The sequence below is a fragment of the Lontra canadensis genome, unplaced genomic scaffold (assembly GCF_010015895.1).
Source record: "Lontra canadensis isolate GAN:19392208 unplaced genomic scaffold, GSC_riverotter_1.0 scaffold31, whole genome shotgun sequence".
NCBI classification, from domain to species: Eukaryota; Metazoa; Chordata; class Mammalia; order Carnivora; family Mustelidae; genus Lontra; species Lontra canadensis.
The window spans coordinates 6,825,645-6,853,110 of NW_022631025.1; the positions used below are offsets into that span (position 1 = coordinate 6,825,645).

The 27,466-nt window shown below is 41.4% G+C and overlaps 1 protein-coding gene across 1 annotated transcript in view; it reads left to right on the forward strand.

Moving 5' to 3' along the window:
* PUM3 (pumilio RNA binding family member 3) overlaps nt 1–27,466 on the forward strand; it is a 47,157-nt gene that overhangs the window by 5,606 nt on the left and 14,085 nt on the right. Inside the window, exons 3-14 of the mRNA XM_032866539.1 lie at nt 852–1,070; nt 3,395–3,530; nt 4,137–4,212; nt 5,872–5,965; nt 6,235–6,301; nt 7,098–7,272; nt 8,457–8,560; nt 9,534–9,612; nt 11,867–11,965; nt 12,816–12,869; nt 16,698–16,778; nt 25,391–25,533. Coding sequence (XP_032722430.1) covers nt 852–1,070; nt 3,395–3,530; nt 4,137–4,212; nt 5,872–5,965; nt 6,235–6,301; nt 7,098–7,272; nt 8,457–8,560; nt 9,534–9,612; nt 11,867–11,965; nt 12,816–12,869; nt 16,698–16,778; nt 25,391–25,533 — 1,327 coding nt within the window. The remainder of the gene's footprint in view (nt 1–851; nt 1,071–3,394; nt 3,531–4,136; nt 4,213–5,871; nt 5,966–6,234; nt 6,302–7,097; nt 7,273–8,456; nt 8,561–9,533; nt 9,613–11,866; nt 11,966–12,815; nt 12,870–16,697; nt 16,779–25,390; nt 25,534–27,466) is intronic.

Consider the following 27,466-nt stretch of genomic DNA (forward strand, 5'->3'; position numbering starts at 1 on the left):
GCTTGAATTAGCCAATGATTTTTATCAAATAACTGTACTATACGCTTTGAGGAAATTTTTCCAAAACTATCAGTTCTGAGAAAAACTAAGGTCTCTAATTTGATATGATATTTAATAAAATAATAACATCCTTAACATTTTTAAATAAATTAACATCTTTAATTTTAATTTGATATGTGATTTAAAATGGCATTTCTAAGTTTTAGGTGTTCATTTATTTTTAGATTTTGTTGTTATTGAATAATTGAAAATTATGTATGAAGACTTGAACAAGAAGTCATTAAAGTAGAATACAAGATATATAAATAATAATTTATCTTATTAAGTGATGTTAACATGCTTAAAACAGAAATACACCTGACTGACAATAACAGTTAACCAAAGCATTACGGATAGTTTTTATTATGCATTTCTCTAGTTTGTTGATTTTCTATAGTGAATCTATATTATGATTTTATAAATCAGAAATTTATTTGAGAGAGAGAGAGCACCCACATGCAGGTGGTAGGGGAGGGACAAGGGGTTGCAGAGGAAGAGAGAGAGAATCTTAAGCAGGCTCCACGGCTAGCACGGAGCTGGACCCGGGGCTCCGTCTCATGACCCTGAGAGTGTGACCCGAGCCAGAATCAAGAGTCAGACACTCACTCAACTGATTGAGTCACTGAGGTGTCCCTAAACCAGGAATTTTAAATTTTGTTTTAACTTTTTAAAATCCTGTTCTCCATATTCGAGAGTAGGACACAGTAGGTTTCCCTAAAGAGTGTGTTATTTTGTGTAACAAATACAGCCCAGTGAATAAAAGAGATGTCAGCGCAGGATCACTGAACAGTGATGGTGATTATTATCCCTAGATTCTGGCTTGTCAAAGACGTTTCCAAGGAAAGCTGGCAAGGAAGGTGGACCTAAAATCACATCTAAGAACTTCGAGAAATGTGCCGTAAAATCTGGGAAAAAAGGTGTCAAGCAGTTCAGAAATAAGCAGCAAGGGGATAAAACACCAAAGAACAAATTCCAGCAGGCAAATAAATTCAACAGGAAGAGAAAATTCCAGACGGACGGTAAAAGTGATGGTAAGCACTGATTCCTTCGACTTAATCTTTGTGGAAGCCTTGTTGCGCCCGAACTGTGGGGTGGTGGTGGGGTGCTCTAGAGGTCTGGTAGAGACGCCCCATTCTTGTTCCTTGACAGGCTGCATTTGGGGTGGTGAGAATAAGTAAGCCCCAGAAAGCACCTTCCCTGGTCAGAATTGCCTTCTGCTGCCTGGAGTACCTTCCTTCCCAGACCCTTGCTGGACTCTCCGCGCTGTGGAGTTCAGCTGAGCTTGAGCAGCTTTGTGCAGTAGAACATCAGCAAAACATCCCTTTCTGGAGGCCAAATTTTATTAGTTGATTGAATGATTCAACGAACAAATATTTGAGTTTTCTGTGCATTTTGCCAGGAGATGGGAAAGAAAAATTGTAACAACCCATAGGGTTACAGGTGCCACGTCAGCTGGAGCTCTTGGCATGGCATTTTATTTATTTATTTTTTTGAAGATTTTATTTATTTATTTGACAGAGATCACAAGTAGGCAGAGAAGCAGGCAGAGAGAGAGGGGGAAGCAGGCTCCCTGCTGAGCAGAGAGCCCGACACGGGGCTCGATCCCAGAACCCTGGGATTATGACCTGAGCCGAAGGCAGAGGCTTTAACCCACTGAGCCACCCAGGTGCCCCATTGGCATGGCATTTTAAACACACACACACACACACACACACACACACACGTTCTCACGTGAAGACCGGTCATGAGGTAGCCCCGGTTCCTTTTCTGTGGGAGTGATGTTCCTGACATGTCAGGATGGATCTCTGCCTTTATTTTCTCATATTTGCGTGTCGGCACTGAGGGGAATTGGATACTGGAGGTCCCGGAAGCTGTCGTGTGTACTGCAGCCCGCCGTGGCAGATGTCAGGGCACCCAGAAGCTGGTGGAATTAAGTGATCTCGGTCAGGGTCAACCCTTCTGTTATGTTTGGTACACAATGCCCTGATGTGAACAGGAAATACGCCCTCTGTTCGGGCAGTCTCTGGTTACCACTGGGGAACAGATAAGTAAGGGGATTAATGAAGTACGTTGTAGTAAAGCGTATAGCCATTAGAAATTATGTTCTTGAGAAATAATTTAGTTTTGTGGAAGAACGCTTACAGTAGAATAATGTTTCAGTGAAGCAGTGAGATTCTGAATTTTTAAAGATTAATATAAAACATACATAGGGAAGTGGCAGGAAGAAAATAAAATGTTACTACTTCTGTGTAGGTTTTGAGATGATAGGGGAATTTTGTTTTTTGCATTTTCTAGGTTTGTTTATAATGCATGTGTTTTCTAATCTGAGGAGGGAGACGTTTAGAAGGCAGTAATTCCCCAAAGGGTTTCTCGAAGGACACTCAGATAAATAATACCTATTTTATTAAGTTGTTCTTTGTTTAGCCTTAAGTGGGTTTTTTGATTCATTTGGTAAGATACTTAGCTTTTGAAGACCAAAAAGCTCTAATGGAAAGATACTGGACTTCCAGAGCATTACTCTGTAGAAAACTGAGAAATTTGGACTGGGTACTGTCGTGAGTAAGAGGCAGCAGAGCACGAACTTTCGGACTTGTCTCTGGGTTTCAGCCCTGGTTCCACAATTGAGGACTTGTGTGACCTTGGACAAGGAACAGAAGGAACTTCTTAGTGCCTTTGTGAGAAAGGGCATGTTAATAGGGTTGTTGTGAGAATTAAATGATAGATAACAACACTCAGCATACTGAAAATTTTCATACATTTTTCCCTGTTTTAGTTTGGACTGATTTTTGTTTACATTAAGAACTGATTTTGTTTACAGTAAGAACTGATTATACCTAAAGTCTGAGGACTGTAATGTTTTACAGTAGAATTTTTATTTCACAATTGAAAAGGAAGCTTAACATTTTTCAGTTGCTTGTACAATCTTTTTTTTTTTTAAGATTTTATTTATTATTTGATAGATAGAGATCACAAGTAGTCAGAGAGTCAGGCAGGGAGAGGAGAAAGCAGGCTCCCCGCTGAGCAGAGAGCCTGATGCGGGGCTCCATCCTGGACCCCGAGACCATGACCTAAGCCAAAGGCAGAGGCTTTAACCCACTGAGCCACCCAGGTGCACTCTGTTAAGAGTCGATACGTATCTGTTGAATGAATGAGTGGTTGTTTTCAACCAAATTTAGAATGTATAAACTGCTCAGAAAATGAAATAAAAGTCTGAGTTTATAGGAAATGATATTTTTACAACGAATGTTGGTCCTGATAAGCGATTGCCCTGTGTACCTCATTCGTACTGGTTTGTGGTGTTCAGAATGTTAAATGTAATTTCTATAATGACCAGAATAATTTCTCAAATGACTAGAATCAGCGGCCAAGAAACCTAAATGGGACGACTTCAAAAAGCAGAAGAAAGAACTAAAGCAAAGCAGGCAACTCAGTGACAAAACCAACTATGACATTGTTGTTCGGGCGAAACAGATTTGGGAGGTCTTACGAAGGTAATGCTACCTCGTGGCATCATTATTAGTCCTTGGAGAGCACAGAGGGCTGCTGGTGCCCCTCGTGTAGGTAGTGAGCCGTCCTACCTGGACCTGCACAGCGCTGGCGTTATTCAGGGAGCCCTCAGCACTGCGCTAGGCCCCATTGGTGTGGGACGTCTGCGCGTGGCAGGAGTGTGCGGAATGGTGTGGATGGGGTCAGACATGCTTATGGAAATGGATGAGAATGAAAATGGATCGGAAATGCTTTCTGACAGAGTTCTGAGAAAAAGGAGGATAGTTTCTTATCTGCTCAGTTTTGAGATAAATTTAAGTGTTTGGTATCGTGGACACGTCGTTTTATTATTTTCCTTACTTCCGAGGTTCTGGCTGCGAAGATTTAACTTGATGCATAAAATTACACCTTGTGAGATGAGTTCTTGTCTTTGAGAAAATTGCTTTTCTCTGGCTGCTCTGGAATAGTAATTTTAATGTCAGAGGTTTGCTGCCTCCAAAGAGAAAATCACACCTACCTGGGTGAATGTACGCTGGTAGGGTTTTTAGTTTCTCCTGTTTAAAATGATGTCTTTACTTAAGCTCTGTTTCCCCCTTTATTCTCATTTGTAGAAAAGACTGTGACAAAGAAAAGAGAGTGAAATTGATGAGCGATTTGCAGAAGCTGATTCAAGGGAGAATTAAAACTGTAAGTAGGGCAGGCTCACAGTTGCCTGTGTTTACAGTTGAAATCGACTCACTGTCAGGAAGGGCCGCGTGACCATTCGTGATCTGTGAAGTTGTTTTAAATGTATTTGGCCACAGATTTTAAGTACCTGTTACAATATTGACTAAATAAAAAATTTGATAGTTGGGACCTTACTGCGGGGAAATGAGAAAAATATCAAGTATTTGGCTGTTGTCACTTTTTTCAAAAATTTACTTACGGTAAATCAGTGTTCTTTAAAGTTGCCTTGAGGAATTCATTAGTTAGAGAGTCTTTCTCTGAACTCCGTATGCTTCCATATGTTCTAAATTGCTGGTTTTTTGAATATATGATGTTAACAGATGATTACTTCTTTCATCATTGCTTTTACAGACATCATACAGAGATCTTTGAAATACAGATTTGGGAGTTCTAAACTAATTTTCATTGTTGTTCCTAAATTGTATTTTATAATAAACCTCTGTTGATGCTTGTGTATTTGGGTAAATACTTAGCTGACTGTTCACTTGTGAGACAACAGACTTAGTAGCTTTGGGGACCCTGGAGGGGTAGCCTTTGCCAGACCACATACGTAGGTCTAATCAGATGCTGTTTTGCAGTTTGAAGTCTTGAACTATGCAAGTTCCCAGCAATTGCTTTCTTCTTTATTCAGGAAGAAGTCTTTTTAGGCTAGAACTTCTCAGTTCCAGCAGTAGTCTGTTATCCTTGATTCACGAGTATTTTACACTCAACTTTCCCAACTACCCTTTAGTTAATACTGCATGGCCTTGGGAGTGAACGTGGTATTCAGATCCTCACTCTGCAGCTTAAAATGTGTGTGCCTTTGGGCGGTGACAACCTCAGTATCGATTACTGTGTGCTAGGGGTTGTGGTAACCATTGCATACTTTGTCTCCTTTAACTTAATGTCTTTGTCCCTGATGGACATTTGATACATCTGGGATTCAGAGAAGTTAACTTTCATCCCCAGGGTCACAGGGATAGTCTGCTCCTTAACTTCTCATAAACTTGCTTTTCTCATCCATAAAATGGGCATAGCAACAGCACATTCTTTTTTTTTTTTTTTTTAAGATTTTATTTGTTTATTTGACAGAAATCACAAGTAGGCAGAGAGGCAGGCAGAGAGAGAGGGGGAAGCAGGCTCCCTGCTGAGCAGAGAGCCTGATGCGGGGCTCGATCCCAGGACCGTGGGATCATGACCAGAGCTGAAGGCAGAGGCTTAACCCAGTGAGCCTCCCAGGCGCCCCGCAACAGCACATTCTTAAGGTTCCTTTGACATCTAAATGAGGAAAATGTACTTGAAGCATCAATCCTGGTTATATAATAAGTGATCAGTATGTACAAAACAGCCATTTTTTTAAAAACTTTGTTTTATCAAAAATATCTCTGTAAACGTCCCTTAAGGAAATTCTTCTGAAATGCATGGTATGTATGGTAGGTGGCAAAACCGAAGAATGTCATTTCGTACAATTGAAAAGCATTTCTTCTCCCGATCGACCTCGGTTTGATTTTATCCATGAGGACCCTGCCTTTTGACTAGCAAGGAATAATAAGAGCGGTAGCAGTAAGACGTAATACTGTGATAAAGACGCCCATCTTCAGAGAGAATCACTGTAAAGGCCCAAACTGGTCTTCCCTGCAGATCGCGTTTGCGCACGATTCCACCCGTGTGATCCAGTGTTACATTCAGTACGGGACTGAAGAGCAGAGAAAACAGGCATTTGAAGAGCTGCGAGGTATTTCTTTGATGCGGGAGATTAATCGTGATTATTCACACGAAGTCACTGTTTTTCTCTTGAAATACCCAAGACTGCCCTGGAAAATAATTCTTACTGAGGGAAAGCTGTGTGTTCTCTGTAGGACCTTTTTTTGTTTTATTTGTTCATTGCATGAGATAAGTTAGGAGAGTTGTCTGTGTTCCCAGGATTGTGCATTTTGTAGTTCTTTGCTTCTGGGGGACTGTAGTGAGGCTAGCAAATCGTTGTAAATGTATTTTGTTTTTCAGATGACTTGGTCCAGTTGAGTAAAGCTAAGTATTCCAGAAATATTGTGAAGAAATTCCTCATGTATGGGTGAGTTGTTTTATTTATAAGATATATTGTCAGTAGTTTTTTAAAGGTGGGGATACCAGTTGTGCACGTGGTCTGGGATCCTAATAATGGCCTTAGGCAGATGCTTGTGATGTTTCTGGGGTGTGTGGTCTTAGAAGCAGTTATTGAAGTGACGTAAACGACGGCCTGGCCTTCAACACTCTTGTGAGTGTATTTTGATGCCCTGGAAGAGGAGGTGACCAGTATTTAGAAGGTGGAGGGCTGGGAAGGGGAAGGGGAGGAGAATCAGTGGGGTTGGGGGTTAGGGTTAGAAAATGTCAAGACAGGAGGGTTTCCTAAATTAGCAGGAATTGCTACTTGTCCTGACTTCTTTTTTTTTGAGCATAAGGTGCCATAATGTGCTCGCCAATAGTGAACAAAATTTCCAAGTATTTCCGGCTGTAATTGAACAGTATAATACAGGGAAGGGACACCAGGCACGTACTGTGTGCCAGTCCCAGTGCCCTGTGCACCCGAGGTCATGCGGCCCTCACCTCAGCCACATTTTTTGTGTTCTGTGACCAAAGAAGCTGCATCCCAGAGAATTCCAGTAACTTGCTCAGGATCCCTCAGCTGCCCGGCAGAGTCAGGTCTCAGATGCCAGTAGCTGGCTGGCTGCCGCGGAAGCTGGCAAGCTGGAGGTGGCCTTCTGCCTTGCGTTTCTCTGGGGCCCACCACCCGGCATTTTGATGGGTTGGGCTTAGGGCAGTTAGGTTTTGTTGCCGCCCAGCTTTCTTCTCCCGTCACTGAGCTTTTCTCACTGTTGCATTGGGCTTAGGAGTAAGCCACAGATCGCAGCGATCATGAGCAGTTTTAAAGGCCACGTGAGGAAGATGCTGCGGCACGCGGAGGCGTCCGCCATCGTGGAGTACGCCTACAACGACAAGGCCATCTTGGAGCAGAGGAACATGCTGGCCGAGGAGCTCTACGGCAACACGTTTCAGCTTTACAAGGTGACAGCCCAAGACGTTCTGTGAGCGCTCGCTCTTTCTCCGTGTGCTGTGCCTGACTCTGCAGTGCCCTGTTCTCAGAAAGTAGTTTTGCTTTGGCTGGTCCATTAAGACGCTGTCTCCCACCCTTTGTTCTCTTGGACGGTTTTGCTGGTGTGATGACCTAAGTGATCAGATTTCTCTTCCTCCCAGAGCACTATCTCTAAATCCCCTTTAAATTAAACTACATTGTTACTCCCTCCCCAGTGTTCTGTGTAGTGCTTCGGTGTGTCCGTTTTCTGACAGACTGAGGGGGACGACTCTTAATAGGTAGCAAAGCTTAGTACCCGCCCCCGGCTCTGGCCGAAGTGCCTCGGGCTCCCCATCGCTGCCTTCCGTGTGTCTTCATGGTGTGGACTGTGCTTCTCTAGGTTGTATCCAGGGAGGAAAGGGAGCACGGAGAACCAGCCTTGGATATAGTACAGGGATTGAATCAGAACGTGGCCAGGAAGGGGACTAGGACAGTTAAAGGGTCTGTTTCAGACCCTGTCACATAAACACACCCCTCTGTCTCCAGGGATATGGATTATTTCCTGGCTTGCCTCCCCTAGTCAGGTTCAGCTCCTGCTTTGAACTGAGTGCTTTACTGCTTTTGTGACTCCCACAGTAGGAATAGCCTCCTAATTACAAAGCGTATGGTGGCAAGAATTTGTGAGCTGACTACTTGATCTTTTTTTTTTTTTTTAAAGATTTTATTTATTTATATGTCAGAGACAGAGGGAGAGTGAGCGAGCGAGCACAGGCAGACAGAGAGGTAGGCAGAGGCAGAGGGAGAAGCAGGCTCCCTGCCGAGCAAGGAGCCCGATGTGGGACTCGATCCCAGGATGCTGGGATCATGACCCGAGCCGAAGGCAGCCACTCAACCAGCTGAGCCACCCAGGCGTCCCTGACTACTCGATCTTAAGATTAAGCACGTGCTAGCACCTGTCGACTGGTCGGATTGGTCCGCTGTTCGGGCTGGCTCTTGAAATACATTGATGGGTGTATCGAGTCAAAATCAGACAATCGAGTTACTCCATGAGTGTATCTACAGCAGGGCTTTCATTATATAAATAGGGGAAATCTGAAATTTATATTAAGTTTATTTGAAATAATTACGTTGAAGAAACATGATTAAACCTAGAGGGGTTTGACTTTTCTTGTTGTAGTCAGCAGATCATCCAACCCTGGACAGAGTATTAGAGGTACAGCCAGAAAAACTACAGCTTATCATGGATGAAATGAAGCAGATTCTAACTCCAATGGCCCAAAAGTAAGAAACCTGGTTTTGTCTTTTCTTAGCATTTGAAAGAAGGAAATGTTATATAACCCTCGCATAGAAAAGGTAGATGGTTTCCCAAATAGATTGTGCTACTTACATTGGATCCTGAAGCTTAGATGCTCAGGCGTGTGGCCTTCTTGGCATTTGCACCGTACTGGAGTGGTTAAGGTGTAGCCTTTGGGACCCAAACTGCCCAGGTGGGAATCCTGGTGCCCCCCTCACTACCAACTCTGTGACAGCCGGGCAACGTAACCTCAGCTTCCACATCTATAAGATTGGGATGATAGTAGTACCTGTTCCATGGAAGTTTATGGAGATTAGAAGGGTTAATGTTTCCAAAACATTCAGAAACAGTGCTTTGCCCATAAAGGCAGCCGGTGTCTGCTGGCTACTGAGATGGTCCGTGTCAGCCTGACCTCTTCGTGCCACGATGGTCGGCCTCCACTGTACGTCTGCATCGCGCAAGTGTCACGTGGGGAAGCTTGCGTCAGTTCTGGCCTGTTGCGGTTGCTGGTGCTGTTTCATTCTGTTCATGTTTTAATTGGGCTAAAATTATTTTATGACACGAAGCATTATGAAGGGTACTTGACAAAAATAACCGTAAAAAAGCCGGTGCACATAGGGATTTCTAATCACATGTCCGTTGTTGGGTAAAGGCATAGACGTCTTTACTGAAGATGGTAGAGTACTTGGAATGATGATAGGTCTTGGCCGACTAGATACTAGAAATTTGTGTGCTGGTTTTGATTGTAGAGTCTACTAAAAGACTTAGAGTCTGGAAAGTGGTTTTTTTCCTTAATTCCTAGTATATTGCTGAAGGATGTATTCTGTCTTACGACGTTACATTTACTAAGCCATTTCATTGGCTTTGATTATTTTAGGACAACTGAGGCTGCCTCAGTCTCTGTTACTGTATGGAGTGCTAGATCTCACACAGTCTGTCTTCCCTTTTCTCTCTTTTCAGGGAAGCTGTGATTAAGCACTCACTGGTGCACAAAGTATTCCTGGACTTTTTCACCTATGCGCCCCCAAAGCTAAGATCAGTAAGTTCTTGCTGTTGGTTTTTAAAGCAAACATAGAGGAAGAGCCATGTTAAAATGTAAAACACTGCTTTGAAAATTTTGGAAATTTTAAATAGTTGTTTATTAATTTATTTGGGAGAGACAGAGGGAGGGTACCTTAAGCAGGCTCCATGCCCAGCATGGAGCCTAGTGTGGACTCCATCTCATGACCCTGGAATCATGACCTGAGTCAAGATCAAGAGTCAGATGCTTGGCCGACTGAGCCACCCAGGCACCCCTGTTTCCTTATTTAAAGAAGATAAGCCACTAAACATCTTTTGAACAAGCCTACTGATTCCATTTAGATATTTGCCAGAAGACAGTGGAATTGACCATAATTTTATCAATCTTGTTGGATTTTTGTATTTTAATTATTAGCCAGAAACTGTCCTCCAGCTAACCATACTGAAAATTAACTCACAAATAGATGTTCGGCATGCCAGGGGTTTGAAATTCCCCTGTGCTGATAAAAAATCATGTCACCGTTAAAAGGCTAGGGGAGGACACTTCTGTAAAACTAAGTGGACCATGAACACCTGGACCTTATACACTGGAAGGATAAGGAACACAGAGTAAAGATAATTTGTATTGCCCTTCAAGTCATTGGTGGGAATACAAATGAGAACTCATCATTTAGTCCCCTGAACTTCGCTTGCCTCATCTAACCGAACTCATTGCCTGTTTGTCCTCATTGCAGTAGTAAGGGGTAACTGAAATAATGACCCTGACTTCTCGTTAACAAATATGCTGGATTAAACATTCATAGGAATTTTGACCCTCTCAAAATTGACATAGGGAAGGGGTGCCTGGGTGGCTCAGTGGGTTAAAGCCTCTGCCTTCAGCTCAGGTCATGATCTCAGGGTCCTGGGATCGAGTCCCGCATCGGGCTCTCTGCTCAGCAGGGAGCCTGCTTCCCCCTCTCTCTGCCTGCCTCTCTGCCTACTTGTGATCTCTCTCTGTCAAATAAATAAATAAAATCTTAAAAAAAAAAAAAAAAAACAACTGACACGAGAAAAGACCTTCCCGAGAGTAGCTGCTCACCTAAGTGTGTGGTCCCGTGAACATAGCAGCTGCTGCTTCTCTTTTGGGGATTTCTCTCTCTTCTCTGCAGAGCACAGTTTCTGACAGGTCTGGGTTTATTAAGGCAGGACTGTATTTTGGGAAGTGAGAATATGAGCACTTGGGTATATTTAGTGGTAGAAAATATTTTTTTAGTGTTGAATGTATTAATAATACAAAAGTCATTGGGGACTTCGTGTGAGTATACATTAATGAGACACATCTTTCCTGGCCCTGGGGCATTCACTCTCCAGCTGGGTGGCTCTGAATAGATTCCTAAGTTGAGATATGTAAGCTGAGAGCTGTGTCTTTGAGACCCATCCTGGGAAAGGATAACAGTAGTTAAAGATGAAATCACTTGTTCCTTACTGATGAAACTAGGCACACACCTTTCTCTTTCATGGTCTGAGACTTTGTTTTTATTTATTGATTTGAGATAAATTTCTAAATTGGGAACAGACTCAAGTGGGGTCCTGCAGCTTTTGGCTGTCAGAACTCATGTACCTCTGTAGGCCAGACTTCCCAGATATAATTACTAAATTATGTACATTGACAATGAAGAGGGAAGTTTATAAATAAACTGAACTACCTTGTAAGAAATTAATGACTGGGTTTTTACTAAGGGGTCATTGATAAATGAGGACCTAGTCTCATAGACTCATTTTTCTTAGGGAACTATTAAGTGTTTTTATGGTGAATTGTTAAAATGATTTCTAGAAAGAATCCAATGATAAGCTGAAAAAGAGAAACTTTTTTCAAAGTTTAGTGTTTGGTTTTTTGTTCATGTTATATACACTCTCTTCTTAGGAAAGAGCATTTTATTTATTTTATCTGCTTTTATTGTTAAAAACTCCCTTCTTACCACAGTCACTTCCTAGATTTCTTTTTCTTGAAAAATCTTTTGGAATATACTACACATCTACATACCTTTTTGAATAGATAATTGGTAAAACTCCTCAGATATCTTAATAGAAATTGCTACCACTACTTGCTGCTGTTGATGGGGAAAAAAATGTTTAGACAAAAGTTGTTTCTGCATGCTTCTCTACAAAATGAAAACTTAAATTGTTAACTCCCTGTACTCTCTTTCATCCTCCGTGCATAACTGCCCCTCAGTAGACAGATTTTAAAAAGGCAGGAAGAATAAAATAAAGCCCCGGTGGCATTTGTCCCGCAGGAAACGATCGAAGCCATCCGCGAAGCCGTGATCTACCTGGCGCACACACACGATGGCGCTAGAGTGGCCATGCACTGCCTGTGGCACGGCACACCCAAGGTGAGTGGTCCCAGAGGCCTGCCCTCTCCCACGGGCTTTGCCTTGACGTGTGCAGGCAGCCTTGTCTTTGCGTAGTTGCACCTCGGGGCCTCCCAGGAATGGGATTTTCTTAAGGCCTGGTGTTTCTTTGTTGGAATTTTCATTTAAGTATGAAGAGCTGGAGTTGTCTTTATTAGGGAAGGGACCCGTGGAGCATGTCAACAATGTTTATGCCAGGCTGACCTTTATAGAAGTTTCGCTACCTCTCTGGTCCTTCGATTCCTCATGTAATGATCTTCATGGGGGCGGGAGAGGCAGGAGGTCCTAATGAGCAGCTAGGTTGGCTCACGTGGGTGTTCATGCTTGCGGGGAGAAGGTAAAGATCCCTGGTAAATACAGAAGTTTCACAGAGGTGACCCGCACTTCCTTGATAGTGTAATTTTGCCTTTAAAAGAGTTGTACTTTGCCCACTTTTTAAATGAATACAGATTTAATTTCTGTTCAGCAAGTAAGTATAGAGTACTGTCTACACTGTGTTCTCAGGCATGTGTAGGAGTTCGGACGTTGAATGAGTTCTCTCCATTCTCACTGTTTTAAAAGAAGGTAGTTTCACTAAGTTTGTCTTATAGCTAATAATTCTGTACTTCTGTATTTCGGTCTCAGTGCATTGTCACGAACGGGTCTAAGGTTGTAATAGTTCTGAAAGGACTTAAAGCATATTGCCTTTTTTGGGGGGGGGTTCTGGCTCATAACTGTTTTCAGTAGTGAAGAGTATGCCAGACTGGTGGGAATTTTAGTATTATATAAAATTTTTGGCTGTAATTTTTAAGCGATCACTGAAAGCTATAACAAAAGTTAATTCTTTTTTAAGGACAGGAAAGTGATTGTGAAAACAATGAAGACTTATATTGAAAAGGTGGCCAATGTAAGTATAATAAAACCACAGTTTATTAGGTTTCTGTTTGGTTTTGACTTCTCTTTAAGGTTTTTCTTAAGATTTTATTTATTTATTTGATAGAGATCACAAGTAGGCAGAGAGGCAGGCGGGGGGTGGGAGGGGAGAAGCAGGCCCTCTGCTAAGCAGAGAGCCTGAGGTGGGGGGGCTCCATCCCAGGACCCTGAGATCATGACCTGAGCTGAAGCCCAACCCACTGAGCCACCCAGGCGCCCCTCTTTAAGTTATTTTTAATAATAAAATGAAATCACGTCTATTGCAGAAAATTTGAAAACTGCAGAAAATTGCCAAGAAGAAAATTGTTCCTTGTTTTATTACTTTTTCTATGCATACGGTTGTATTTTAATGATACTAAATTTACACTAAATAAGATTTCTCCTTTTTTCATTTAACATCCTCTTGTGACAGTTTTCCATTTTTAGTAGATATTTTTTGAAGGCCTGGTATTTACTTCTTTAATGAATTTGTCCAATTATGTTATTAAACATGGAAATTACTGCCTAGAATAAATTTGTAAAGTCAGCAGAGAAAATTCTAGTTAAGTTTTATAGTTCTTTGGGATCCTTTGGAGATGCTGTAACAGCTCTCCAGGTGAAATTATAGAGGAAACGAAAAGATTTTTCTGAGGGATTAGCTGCCTCTAAAAAAAGTATTTGTATGTATTTAAATACTAAGTGGTTTTCCATAGTATTTCTGGAATATATGTAATAGTAAGCACTTTTTTTATTTTTGAGTTACTTTAAACTTCTAATTTACTGGGGAACTAAAATTGGTTGATAACAACTATTTCCTATGAAAAGTCCAATGAGAGCTGCTAGCATCTGGGGAGTGGCCAGTGCTGCTGCACACACACACCTGAGTTGGTGCTGTGTGACCACATACATACCTGTCATCTTCTGTAGGGCTGGAGACTAGCGAGAGCACGGAAGGCCGTGTGGAAGGCAGCTCACTTTTCTGTAATGAAATGAAAGAAGAGATTCTTTAGGGAGTGGTTTCCAGAGTATGACAAGATTTTATTAGTCATTATTCACCATTAAGTAAATCTTCTGTTTAACATTTTAATTTGAATATTTTAAATTAGAAATAAATAAAAATAGAATGTTAATAGAAAATTTTGGAAAGCATTAATAGTAAAAGACATCATCAAATAAAATTAGATTGTTTTAATTTTACAGTTTAGTGGTAAAAACAGTTTTTGTTTTTACTTTTTGTCTTTGAGACCCTAATCCCAGCCAGGCACCATGAGAAGGAGAGATTAACAGTGCAGTGCCTTTTGCATCTCAAGGAGTTGCCTCTGTAGAGGGGAGAGAAACTAGTAACAGCCCATGGATTCGATTTATGGTTATTTAGAAGCGTTTACATTTCCAAATATTGGGGATTCTTGACATACTCTATATTTCGATCCTTTAAAAATTTTAAAGACTGATTTTGTGGCCCAACATACAGTCTATCTCAGTATCTTGAGGAGAACTTATTTTGTGGAGTTAGTGGGTGTGGTTCTCTGCAAATGTCAATTAAATCAAGTGATTGATAGTGTTGTTCAAAGCATCAGTTTTTTTTTTTTAATTTTTTTTATTTTTAAATATATTTATTTATTTGCAGCAGGAGGGATTACAGTTAGGAAGAGAGGCAGACAGAGAGAGGGGGAAAGGAGGCTCCCTGCTGGGCAGGAAGTCCGATATGGGGCTCGATCCCAGGACCCTGAGATCATGACCCGAGCTGAAGGCAGAGGCTCAACACACTGAGCCACCCAGGTGCCCCCAAAGCATCAGTGTTTTTACTGATTTCTTCACTGGCTAGTTCTCTCAGTTGCTGAAAAATATTAAAAGCTCCAACTGAAATTGTAGGATTGTCTTTTTCTCACTTAATTTTTGTCCCAGCTTCTCTTGTTTTTGCCCAGAGGTTTGCTTTGTGTTTGAGCATCTTTCTGCATGTGGGACTTAAAAAAATCAGAGACCAGTGCTTGTGTACCCTCTGCATCTTGCTCTCTACTTCGTGTTCTCCGCTCAGTCCACCTCGGGGGTCATTTTATTTCAATATATATACATTTTATCTGCCTCATTCTTTTTAATGACCTGATAATGTTTTATTATATGACTTACATAATTCACTTAACCAGTCCCTACTGCTGGGCACTTGAGTAGTTTCTAGTTTTTTGTTATTTTAGACAGTACTTGGGTACTCTTCTGTGCATTTCCAGAAGCACATCTGTAAGGTAAATCCCTAGAGATGAAATTGTTAGATCAGAAAATACATGCACTTTAAATTTTTATAAATATCAGTTGCTCTTTAAAGAAGTTGAAGCATTGTACATTCTCACCAACAATAAAGAAACGTGCCTGCTTTTTCCCAGACCTTTGCCAAGTTAATATATTAGCAGGGGTTTTCCCTTTTGCATGGATGATAGGTGGAAAATGGCATTTCATTGCTTTAATTATTGTCCTTAAAACAAGTATTATTTCATATGCTTTTTTTAAAAAAAATTTATTTATTTACTTGACAGAGAGATCACAAGTAGGCAGAGAGGCAGGCAGAGAGAGAGGGGGAAGCAGGCTCCCTGCTGAGCAGAGAGCCTGATGTGGGGCTTGATCCCAGGACCCTGAGACCATGGCCTGAGCTGAAGGCAGACGCTTAACGCACTGAGCCACCCAGGTGCCCCTATTTCATATGCTTAAAGCCACTTGTCCCTTTTTTTCTGTGAACTGACTCTTTGGGTTCTTCGCCCATTTTTAGTAGAGGGTTGGTCTTTATATGGTAAAGACGTTAGACCTTTGTTATTTTTTTCTGTTTTGTTTCTAATTGAAACATTATTACCTGCCCTGTTCTTTAGACCTGGCTCTAAATGAGTGTTACCAGAAGTCAGATAGCCTTCTCAAGGAAGAAGTTGCCATCCTTATGTAGGATACCAAAAGAATATGCTACCAGCTCTGAAAACACTTTTTTTCCCCTCTTTTGTCATGAGGTAGAAGTTTTTAGACTTTGGAAACAATGTCAGCATCACAGAAGTAATTGTTATTTCAAGAAATGACCATTGTGAAAGTCACAACATACATTTTTTAACCTTGTGCTGCTATACTTTTTAAAAGTGGTTACTTTTATTCTCATAGTATCTAAGTATATTATTTTATTTTACTATTTAGTATTTCTCTTCCGATTATGTAGGATTGTTTTAGAGAAATTAGACAGTATACAAAAGAAAATGAAAAATCATTTATAATCCTTTAACCTAGCAGGGACCATTACATTACAGTGTTTTTCCTTCCCTGATTTTCTTTGTACACGTATTATGTATATTTTGTATTATATCTGAGTTTATTTGCTATATTTTTCATGATTAAAATACTGATATGTATATCTATACATATATATATATGCATACATACGTACGTATATATAGTTTTATATCCTTGGGTGTTGGTTCCCCACCCCCCCAACTTACACTTGCATTTTTTAGTGTAATTTTCAACTTGCATTTTTTAGTGTAATTTTCAAGTAGTTATTTATTAACAGGATACCTATTTTTGAGAGGTGTTATATCCTGGTTAGTTAAGAAAAATGAGACTCGGCTACTTGTTACTGAAGAATGTGCTTTTGTTTTTCTTTTTTTTTTTTTAAATCAACCTAGAATATAATTAACTAGGTCCTGATAAGAGAGGAAGTTCCTTTGAATGGCTTTTATCTGTCTTGGTGTTATATTAGACAGTTGTCAGGCTGGTAACCTTATAAAGTGCCTCCACGGGGAGAATGAAAGGAGGAGCTGTGCGTGTTCTAACCTTCCCTAGCTTCCGTTTCTTACAGGGCCAGTACTCCCATTTGGTCTTACTAGCGGCATTTGATTGTGTCGATGACACTAAGCTTGTGAAGCAGATAATCATATCCGTAAGTAATTCTCATGATCTTAAGCATAAGTTAAATTGATACATCATTTGCAATGATGTCAGTTCAATTTTACACCTGTGTGTGTAAAGATGTTGAAGTGTGCTTTCTACTGGTATTTTTTTTTGTTTTGTTTTCTTTTTTTTTTTTTTCCCCGTTGTCTCAGTTCTGTTTTGTGGCATTTGCTTTTTTTCCTGTGTAAACCACGATCTTGGAACTTGATATTAATATTATTTTGGATTTGCAAGGGACTGGTTACATTAGGATCACATCATGGCTTTTTGACCACATGATTTGTTAAATGAAAAATGAGTCAGCAGTTCTGTATTCAGATGTGATGAGAAGTTCATTGCTGTAGTAGTTCTGCAGTTAATTTTTCAGGGACTCATGGGCGGAGCATCGATGTCCTTTCTCGCCTCCCTTTGGAGAAACTACCTCCGCACAGTTACCTGGCTTATCATTGCCTCGGTGCTGGGTGGGGCTGGAGAAGAAAAACCGATAAAACTCATTCAGTTGTGATACTCCTTAGAACTTTCATGAAAGCTTTTTCAGAGTCCTATTAAAAATTCTTACTAAAATTAACAGACCAGCTTCCTTTTTTCATTTCAGCAGTTCCTTCTGAGTGTGGTACAGTGACCACAGAGTGGTAATAATTAAATGCAGTTCATTTAACCCTAAGCTGGTCCTCAGAAAAACTGTGGTCCTTTGGTAAGAAGAGTAACATCTGCCTTCTTCAATGCTTGCCTCTTTTCCTGACTTCTGAATATGTGATCCTTTCTTCCCTTCCTCTCTTTCTGGTGTGTGGGGGTGGGGGGCGGGGCTTTGTGGTAGAGGCTCCAGGGGTGAGGATCAGCCGTTGCCATGTTGGTAACAGTGACCAAATTTAGAAACGTTCTTAAAACCATATGATCTGTACAGACCTGGATTATTCATCAAGGCATTACACAGACCTTTGCTGGATACACACAGATGGGGCCCTTCGGGAAATCTTAGTGACAAAAGCTACTTTCCCACCATGAGCAGGGAGGAGCCGTGTGGATGTGCAGAAAGAGACTTTACCTGTTGGCACGTGGGGGTGCTGTGGCCTCTCTCTGCAGCCCTTCTGGAAGTGCAGAGCTGGCGTAGTGGGAAAACAGGCCGGCGAGGGCAAGGTTAGGTGCCAGCGGAGGGCCCCAGTGTGTGTGAATTTCTCATGCCCTTGCTGTCATGTTCCGACTTTCCCCTTGACTGTTTTAAGATTGCGATGACTTTCTTTGGGATGGGATTGTGGGAAGAAACAAGTTGGCAAGACTTGCATGTCGCAGACGGAGTATTTTGGCATGTTCCTTGTGACTCTATTACCCTTTTGACTCCAATCAATAATGATTGTTTTTCATTCTGGTGACAGAGATGTGAGGCCATAAATTGGCAAAATGAATAAAGTTGTTTCATGAAAATGGAAACAGGCTGGGCTATAGAAAATTGCTTTGTTTAATATTTTCATAACAACTAAAATTTGCATAAGGGTTCCAAATGGGTTTCAAGAGAAACCAGGATTGGCCACCATTGTCTGCTAGATTAGTTTTTTCCAAGCTGTCGTCCCTCTTCAAGTTGCCGTTGAAACAGTTTTAATTCCTCGTGCTTATCGGTTTGATTCCCACAACTACTTGAGCTACATTCCTTATGCCTTTCTCATACTTAGGGCAGCTTTCCCTGAGAATGGCCTGATGAACTCTCGCTTCTAACTGACGGAAGGCTCAGCAGGTTCTGGGTATCATTAAACTATATAGCTAGTCATAAAATCCGGGAATGCTAATTGCTCTTGTGTTTTTCCCACCACCACAAAACCTGTTGCAGTATTCAGTGCTTTTTAAAAAAAAGTACCCAAGGAAACATAGCGTGGCTAATAAGCATCCTGATCAGGGTAACCAGGCTTCCTGAAATGTCAGGTTGGAATCACAGCCAGGTCAGCTGAGCCCTCATCTTTTCCCACCCACTTGACTTTCCAGAATAAACATGCTTGTAAAATTTGATCCATTTTCCCCTGGAATTGTTGGTATGATGCAGCGGCTTTGACAGCAGCGTTCGTCTGAAAAGGAGAGAAGTACCCTGACCAGTTGCTGTTTGAAAGGAATAAGCATAGCTGTGTCCCTTTAAAATACTACTATTTTCTAAATATACAGAGAGGTACTAAGACTAATACAGCAAACACCCAGCCTCCCACCATCTGAGAAAGAAGTAAAACTTGACACTTGACATTCAAGCCTTCTGTGTACCTGTCCCTGATTGCCCCTCTCCCGCACACCCACTGTAATAAATTTTGTTACGTATTGTTTGCATATACTCCCTTATCCTTCAGCTGCATGTAGATGAATATGGCCGTGTTTGCATGTTTATAGATGCTCTGTAAGCATGTCTTGCATGTTTTCTCCCGCGCCGCGCTTTTTTCTTTTGGTGTTAGGCTGTGAGATTTCATCGGGCTTGGCAAGTCTTTTTTTAGTACAAGGCCAGGTTGTAACTATTCTAGGGGTTGTGAGCCATTCTATGACCTCTGTTGCCTGTCCTTGGTTTTTATGTTCTGTTTGTTTTTAGCGACCCTTTAAAATATGAAAACCATTCTTACCTCACAGGATGTGTGAAAACAAGCCACAGGTTGGATTTGACCCATGAGCCATGGTTTGCCCACCCTGTTCTAAATCACTCTCAGCGCCAAATAGTGTTGTACTATGAGAATACCGTAAATTAGTTTTCCCTTTTTCTGTTGATAGAGACTAGATTTTTGGCAGTTTTTAAAACATTAGAGTTTTCGTTATTTTTTGCTCTTCAAATTTTATGAGCATTCTTGTATGTCTCCTTGTTTTTCTAAGGCATTTACTTAGCACAGTCAGTGGGCTGCCAGATACGCTGCTCATATGTTCATAGAGTCACACGCCGTATTTCCCAACCAGCCACTACAAAACCTGTTGCATCGCGCACTGCTTTTAAAAATAGCCAAGATGGCTTAGTGTTGCTAAGCATTCGGCTCAGAGTAACTGGGTTTCCTGAAATGTCAGGTTGAAATCATAGTCTAATAAACACTCCACCTTCTCTCATTTAAGAAGCAGCACCAGTTCTGTCTCTTGATGGTTTTCTGGTCTCCCAGCCAGCCCTGGTCTCCCCATCCTCACAACTCCTGAGTTTGTCTTTGTCATCTGTGCAGTTAGCAGTTGATGGTGTTGTGCCCCAGGCTCCGGGCAGGTAAAAGGAGGAGGCAGCCAGGTGTGGGGGGTGAGCTGTAGGGGAAGGAGAGGCTGGAGCTGCCTGTCCAGGGTGGTAGCTGCCAGCTTCTGGGAATCTGAACTCCACGGGGATAGATTTTCCTGGTTGTGTTTTTGTTTACTTTTAATTGTGGTAAAACACGTATAATGTAAAATTTGTCATCTTAACCTTTTCCCCCTTTTTTGCACACTTTCTTTTTTTATTGAAGTTAAGTTGGCATACACTGAGTTTCAGGTACACAGCATAGCGATTGGACAATTACATATATTCCTGTGTGCTTACCACGGTAAGTGGCAGTCTCCATGCGTCACCACACAAAGGTATTACAGGATTGCTGACTTCCCTATGCTGTACTTTACAGCCTGTGACTTACTCATTTTGTAACACAAAATAAACATAAAAAATACACTCGTAAATACAGAGAACAGACTGGTGGTTGCAGCAGGTTGGGTATGGGGATTGATAATCGACCTTGGTGAAGGGGATGGAGAGAGAAATTCCCAATATTTTTAGGTTCGGTAGTGTTAAGCTTATGCACACTGTTCTGGAACCAACCTCCAGAACTTTTTCTTCTTGCAGAACTGAAGTGACACTCATTAAACTCCATCTTCCAGTTGTTTGATCACAAGGAGGTGTACTTCTGGATGGAATCACAGTAGTTCTTAAAAGAAAACACTTAACAGGGCTGCCATCCTTGCCTAGTGATCTTCCTTTTATACTTACCCATCCTTTACCTCTTACTGGTATTTTTCACCTTTATTACATTTCCCGTGCCTCTTCCACTAGATTTTGGCTTTGTGAGGTTAAGGCCAGTGTACATCTCTTTCTGGCCCCACACGGAGCCCCGCAGAGAGGTGTGTGGACCGGAGGCTCCGTTCTCGGTATGGTGCGCTGCTTTCTGCATGTCCTTCTGCCACCGAAAGTGCGAGACATGTGCTCTGACCCTGCTTCTGGGGTGCACCCTTTATCGGGACCTTTACTTTTCCGTTTTAAAAGAGGCTCGGCAAAACAAGAAGGCCCGTGAATCTCATAAGGGTCCAACACAGGTAGGTCAGAACTGGGCAAACATGTCTTCGGAGGGAGGGGTTTTATCCTTCCCACACTCTGCTTCGGTCCGCGCGCTTGCTCCAGAGTAAAGCACACAAAGAAGTTACCACAAATGGGTCTTGGGATTTTCTCTGTCAGTTTTATTGAGAAGGGATAGTTGAGTCGAAAACTTTTAAAATTGAACCTTCATTGTTGGGGTTCTCTCTGTCTTGAGGATGCCAAATTCATGACCCCAGCAACTTTACTTATTCTCCCCCAGTTTAAGAGCCTGTAAACTGAGAGGTGTGTTTTTAATATGGACATAATTACTTTATAGCATTTTTCAGTTTGCAGTGCGAATTTTCTCATATGCTCTTGTTAACGACCCACAAGTGAAGCGGTTATATCCTTTCCTTGTACGGATGAGGGAGTTGATAGGCAGAGAGGTTAACTGATTTGCCAAAGGCTACACAGCTTGAACCCAAAGATCGAACCCAGCACACAGCTGTACCATAGCTACCCCTCACCTACTTCTACCTCTTGCAGTAGTCAGTAGTGTTTTGGGAGGATCATCTAGAAATTTCTCTCTGCTTTCTCTGTAATCCACGTTGAAGAGAAATGAATTAGTACTCCTTAATATACAGCCATGCTCATAGTATTTTATTTTTTTCCAAGATGAATGTTTTTGATGGTAGGAAAGCTTGGATGAGAGTGAGATGGGGAGAATTAAATGGTACCACAGTTTTTTAAAATGGGGAGGGGCAGAGGGAGAGCAGGAATCCCAAGCAGGCTCCACACCCAGCACAGAGCTCCACTGGGAGCTCGACATGGGGCTGGACCCCACGCCCCTGAGATGATGACCGGAGCCAAAATCAAGAGTCAGCTTCACCAACTGAGCCCCGCAGGTCCTCTAATGATACCACATTTTTAAGTAAAGGTTTTTTTAGTTTCATATGACAGTTTATAAACATTGCACTCTCTGAAAAACCTTAAATTTAGATTCTGAGTTTCTTAATGACAAACTGAAAGGAAGGAAAAGTTCTGTGAGATTGGGGACTAGTCCTAAGTAATATTTGTGCTTGGGTTTTGTGTGTTATTTTGGAAGCCCTAGCTTATTGTGTTGAGAAACACGTGCGTTTCCCAAACCCTGTGCTAGCCCTTAAGTGTAGCCTCCGCAGAGAAAGTTAATTAGGTTGAAGAGTACATTGTCAGGTTCATGCCTCCTCTTTTCTTCTTCACACCAAAGGAAAAACCATTAATTCGAAATAAAGAGCAGCCATTTATAACTCTTTATTGCATACTCCCCTAGGGTTTTGTTTTGTTGGTTTTATTTTGGTTTTTGATTTTTTTGGTTTTTTGTTTTTCAGAAAAGCATTTGCTGTTGTTTGTGGACTAGAGAGGAAGACAGCATTTTACAAATGTTCAAAAAAATCCCAAGGCAAGCAACACAATTCATTCACTATCACTCCTACTAGAAAGAATAAAGATATCAGCATCTTATTATATAAAACTGTACTTTTAGAATCGCATTACAGCTTCACCAGAAACTATGGATGTAGTTTTAGGCTTCATCAGGGAAACATTCAGTTCAGATCAAGTTAGATACTGCGCATCTAGCCCATTTGGATTGGAGTCTGGAACTGCTCACTGTTACCCCAACAGCTTTCAGAATTTTTCTTTTTAATTCTTCTTCCTCTGACTTTTGTATCCCCTAATACCTCCACCCTCTAATTATCAGAGAAAGGGGGAGCAGGGAAGCAATATAACTTCTGTTCTAAGGTTCTGTTCCATTTATTACTAGCTGATTACAGAGCATTTATACTGGAAAGTGTGCTGGAGAAATTTAAATACTGAGAGTTTTTGTTTTGTTTTACGGTGCCTATTTAGAGGTGGAAGTTGAACAGCTGTTGCATTACCTATTTTGCTTTTTTTATTGAAATTTTGAAATCAAACATGTCTTGATTTTTCTGTTCTATTGAATTGCTATGTTCAGGATGTTTTGGAAAGGGGGGTGGGGGCAGGGACTCTTTCATAAGCACTTGTTTTATTTTCTGTGTGTGGAGTATAAAGGCTACAGCCTTATTGTAAAAATTAATAAAATGAAACAATCATTACCACCATCATTTAAAAAAAAAAAAAAGCATTTGCTTTGAAGATACTATACCCCAGAGTGGTTTTCTTTAGGACAGTAGAGTTAGCGGGGGTGGGTTAATGATCATAGAAATTGGCCTAAGCTAGGTATCATTTTCACTCTTCTTCTTTCAACAAATTAAAGCATCTGTCTTTTTTGAGTTGGTTAAGCCTTAAATTGGAAAAGCCACTCTGAAGGTATCCTCTGTTTGTGGTACTAAATGCTTCATTATAAAAAATACATATTCTGAGCCCACTCTGGGACATATTTACCTTGAAATTACAAAGGCGCTCCCTCCCTCATGATAAGGTATGAACATTTCCATATTCCTTTTCTGACTGAAATTTTAAGTTTTTTGCTTCCTGGGTGGTTGAAATTCATAACCATTTGGATGTGGTTAGATCTTTTGCACCTGTTCTTTGCAGACCTTTATCTTGTACAAAGAGATCTTCATATGTGACCCTAACCATCTTCAAAAGTAAGAATTCAACAGGGTTTAAAATCATGGAAACCCATGGTCTTGGGTCGGCCACGTCCTGGTGAGTGACCTTTACGCATGTACCACAAGTCACTTAACCTAAGCCTCGGGCTTCTTAGTAAAATGGAAGTGACTGTAGTCCCTCTGTCCTGGTGTTGGCAAGAGTGTTTAGGATCATGGGCGTAGTGCTCTCCGCATTGGTCTGGCTCCTCCTTACGAGTTTTAGGAAGCACAATATATTTTTCTTTTTCTTTTTATTTATTTATTTATTTATTTATTTTTTAAGATTTTATTTATTTCTTTGACAGAGACAGATCAGAAGTAGGCAGAGAGGAAGGCAGAGAGAGGAGGAAGCAGGCTCCCTGCTGAGCAGAGAGCCCGATGTGGGACTCGATCCCAGGACCCTGAGATCATGACCTGAGCTAAAGGCAAAGGCTTTAACCCACTGAGCCATCCAGGCGCCCCAGGAAGCACAATTTATTTTTGTGTAGACAGTGAGGGAAGGTTGACATTTTTAAAAGGGAACTGTGGTGTGTGGGTTCTGCAGTTGGATCACCGACCTTGGGGGCACAGATTTGGTCGTATTGGGATGTCCTCCTTGACCAGCTTCATTTTTAGCTCGGCTCCTTGCATTGAGTTATGAATCTCAAATCTCATTGAAGGTAACGGTTATTTAAGAACATAGCCCATCTGAGTAGATTTTCCCATGGAGAATTCCTTTCCGTGGAGTTGGGGGACCAAGACTAGTCAGAGGCCCGCCACTGACACGCTGTGTCCTCTGGCAGGTCCCTTCTCCCCTCCATGGGTCCCTCACTGGTAAACCCGAAGACCTGCACAGAGCTGTTTCGGTGGCCCCAGCCAGTTGTGCAGGACCTGCGCTGCACAAACACGTATGGCTGTGAATACCTGTTAGGCTTGTTGCAAGAATTAGGAATGTTAAAGGGGAAAAAACACGGTTTTTTTCTGTTGCAGATTCTCTGTTAAGAATAGAGGAATTTTTAAACCGTAACTTCGCTGTCTGGAAACATCAGCACATTGACACAGGAGCTTAGCCTGGGTTGGGATGACATTGCCTTTGTTACTTCAATTCAAACAACTAGAAAAGGAGATTATTGTTCTTGGGAAGTTGATTGGAAATGTCATAGAGTGTAACTGTTTGTAACCGCTCCGTGGACTCTCTGCATTCATTCCCCTTCCCCCTGTTTCTGTTTTCAATGCAATCCTTAAACAGCCTTCATTTGCCATGAATAAGCAACTAACTTTAAAAGCCTTTATTCACTTGTTCGATGTAACAGAGTTCCTTTATCTCCCTTCACATACATCTCAGTGGGGAAATTCTAGTAAGAATGTCCTTCATCGATGTCGATTCTACATGTAAAGCAGCTGCAGATTAACTGTATCTGCTCGGTGACCCCAGCAAGCCATGTTCCTAGGAAGAGTGGCCTGAGAACTCTTGGTCATAGTGAAGGAAGAGAACGCTTTTAAAGATTTTTTTTTAAGTCCTTGAGCTCGGTCAGCCATATAAACGGCGTGTTCAGTAATGCTGGTCAGAGTCCAGAAGCCGTTCTGTGTTCTGAGCGTCCGGCTTTGTGCTTTGAGGGTGAAATTTCAAAATCAGCTCCACATTTTCTGCGAAGCACATGGGAGAAAAGTGTCACTCATGGCTCCTTCTGTGCCCTTCGGATTGCAAGCGCACCTTGTCTTAAGCACATACGTTCATTTTTTGTTTCTATAATTTTCCAGGAAATTATTAGTTCTTTGCCCAACATAGTAAATGACAAATACGGAAGGAAGGTCCTGTTGTATTTACTGAGCCCCAGAGACCCTGCACATACGGTGCGAGAGATCATTGAGGTTCTGCAGAAAGGAGACGGCAACGCACACAGGTAAGAGGAGCCGAGTTGCGGGAGTGCTTTGCTCCTCTGCTCTGCCTGCTGCTTAGTTTTGAGGAGCTTGTGTTTCCAGAAACGTGCTCATGCACTCGTACCCTCTATCGTGCTTCTTCTTTAAAACTCAGAAGGTGAGGGCGCCTGGGTGGCTCAGTGGGTTAAGCCTCTGCCTTCGGCTCAGGTCATGATCTCAGGGTCCTGGGATCGAGCCCTGCATCAGGCTCTCTGCTCGACAGGGAGCCTGCTTCCTCCTCTCTCTCTCTCTCTGCTGCCTCTCTGCCTACTTGTGATCTTTCTCTGTCAAATAAATAAATAAAATCTTTAAAAAAACAAAAAAACACCCTTGGAAGGTGAATCCCATTTTTAAGCCTGTAGTTTTGACAGATTCTTAAGGTTTTTATCTGGAAAAGGAAATAAAAGAATCATGCCAAAAGAATACCTCTGAGTGCCTGGCACATAGTAGATGCTCAGTGTATGCGGTGTGGTTTGATTTTGCTCTATTCATTTGTTTAGTTTAAATTATAGCAACTTTTTTAAAGCTTGATTTTTTTTTTTTTTTTATTCCAGTATAGTAACATACAGTGTTGTGTTAGCTGCGGGTGTACGGTGTCGTGATTGAAAGGGTCTAGGATAACTCAGTGCTTGTCTCGTTAAGTGTGCTTTGTAATCCCCTTCCCCTGTTTCACCTATTCCCTACCACCCCTTCCTCTCTGGTAACACTATTTTGTTCTCTAGAGTTGAGAGTCTGGTTTTCAGTTTGTTTCCCTTTTTTCTATGTTGATTTGGTTTCTTAAATTCTACATGTGAACGAAATCATACAGAATTTATCTTTCTCTGACTGACTGATTTCACTTAGCCTTCTACCCTGTAGACCCATCATGTTGTTGCAGATGCCAAGCTCTCATCCTTTTTCTGTGCCCAAATAATACCCCATTATCCACACACCAGCTCTTCTTTATCCAGTCCTCAGTCAGTGGGCACTCGGGCTGCCTTCATAATTTGGTTGTCGTAAATAATGCTGCAGGAAGCATAAGGATGCATGTATCTTTTCAAATTAATGTTTTCATATTGTTCGGGTAAATACCTAATAGTGAAATTACTGGATCATAAGGTATTTCTGTTTGTAATTTTTTGAGGAACGTCCACACTGTTTTCCAGTGGCTGCCCCAGTCTGTATTCCCACCGACAGTGCACGAGGGCTCCTTTTTCACCACATCCTCACCAGCACTTGTAGTTTCTCGTGTTAATGTTCTTGGCAGATATGAGGTGGTATCTCGTGGTTTTGATTTGCTTTTTCCTGATAAGGAGTGATGTCGAGCATCTTTTCTGTCATGTGTCTGTTGGCCATCTGGATGGCTTCTTTGGAGAAATGTCTGTTCATATCTTCTGTCCATTTGTATTTAGATTCTTTGTTTTTCTGGTGTCGAGTTGTGCAAGTTCTTTATATATTTTGGATACTGACCCATTATCAGATGTGTCACTTGAAAATATCTTCTCTCACTCTGTAGCTTGTCTTTTAGTTTTGTTGATTATTTCCTTTGCTGTGCAGAAACTTTTTATTTTCGGTTTATTTTTGCTTTCCTTTCCCTTGCCTCAGGAGACATATCTAGAAAAAAGTTGCTATGGCCGATGTCAGATAAATTATTGCCTGTATTCTCTTCTTGGACTTTTATGATTTCAGGTCTCTCATTTAGGTCCTTAATCTGTTTTGAGTTTATTTTTGTATATGGTGGAAGAAAGTAGTTCAACTTCATTCTTTTGCAAAATGTAGCTGTCCAGTTTCCCAGCAGCTTTGTTCAAAATATCGTCCTTTTCCCATTGCATAGTCTTGCCTCACAATCTTTTTTGAGGATTAATTGACCCTATAATTGTGGGTTTATTTCCAAGCTCTCTGTTCTTTTCCATTGACCTATGTGTCTGTTTTTGTGCC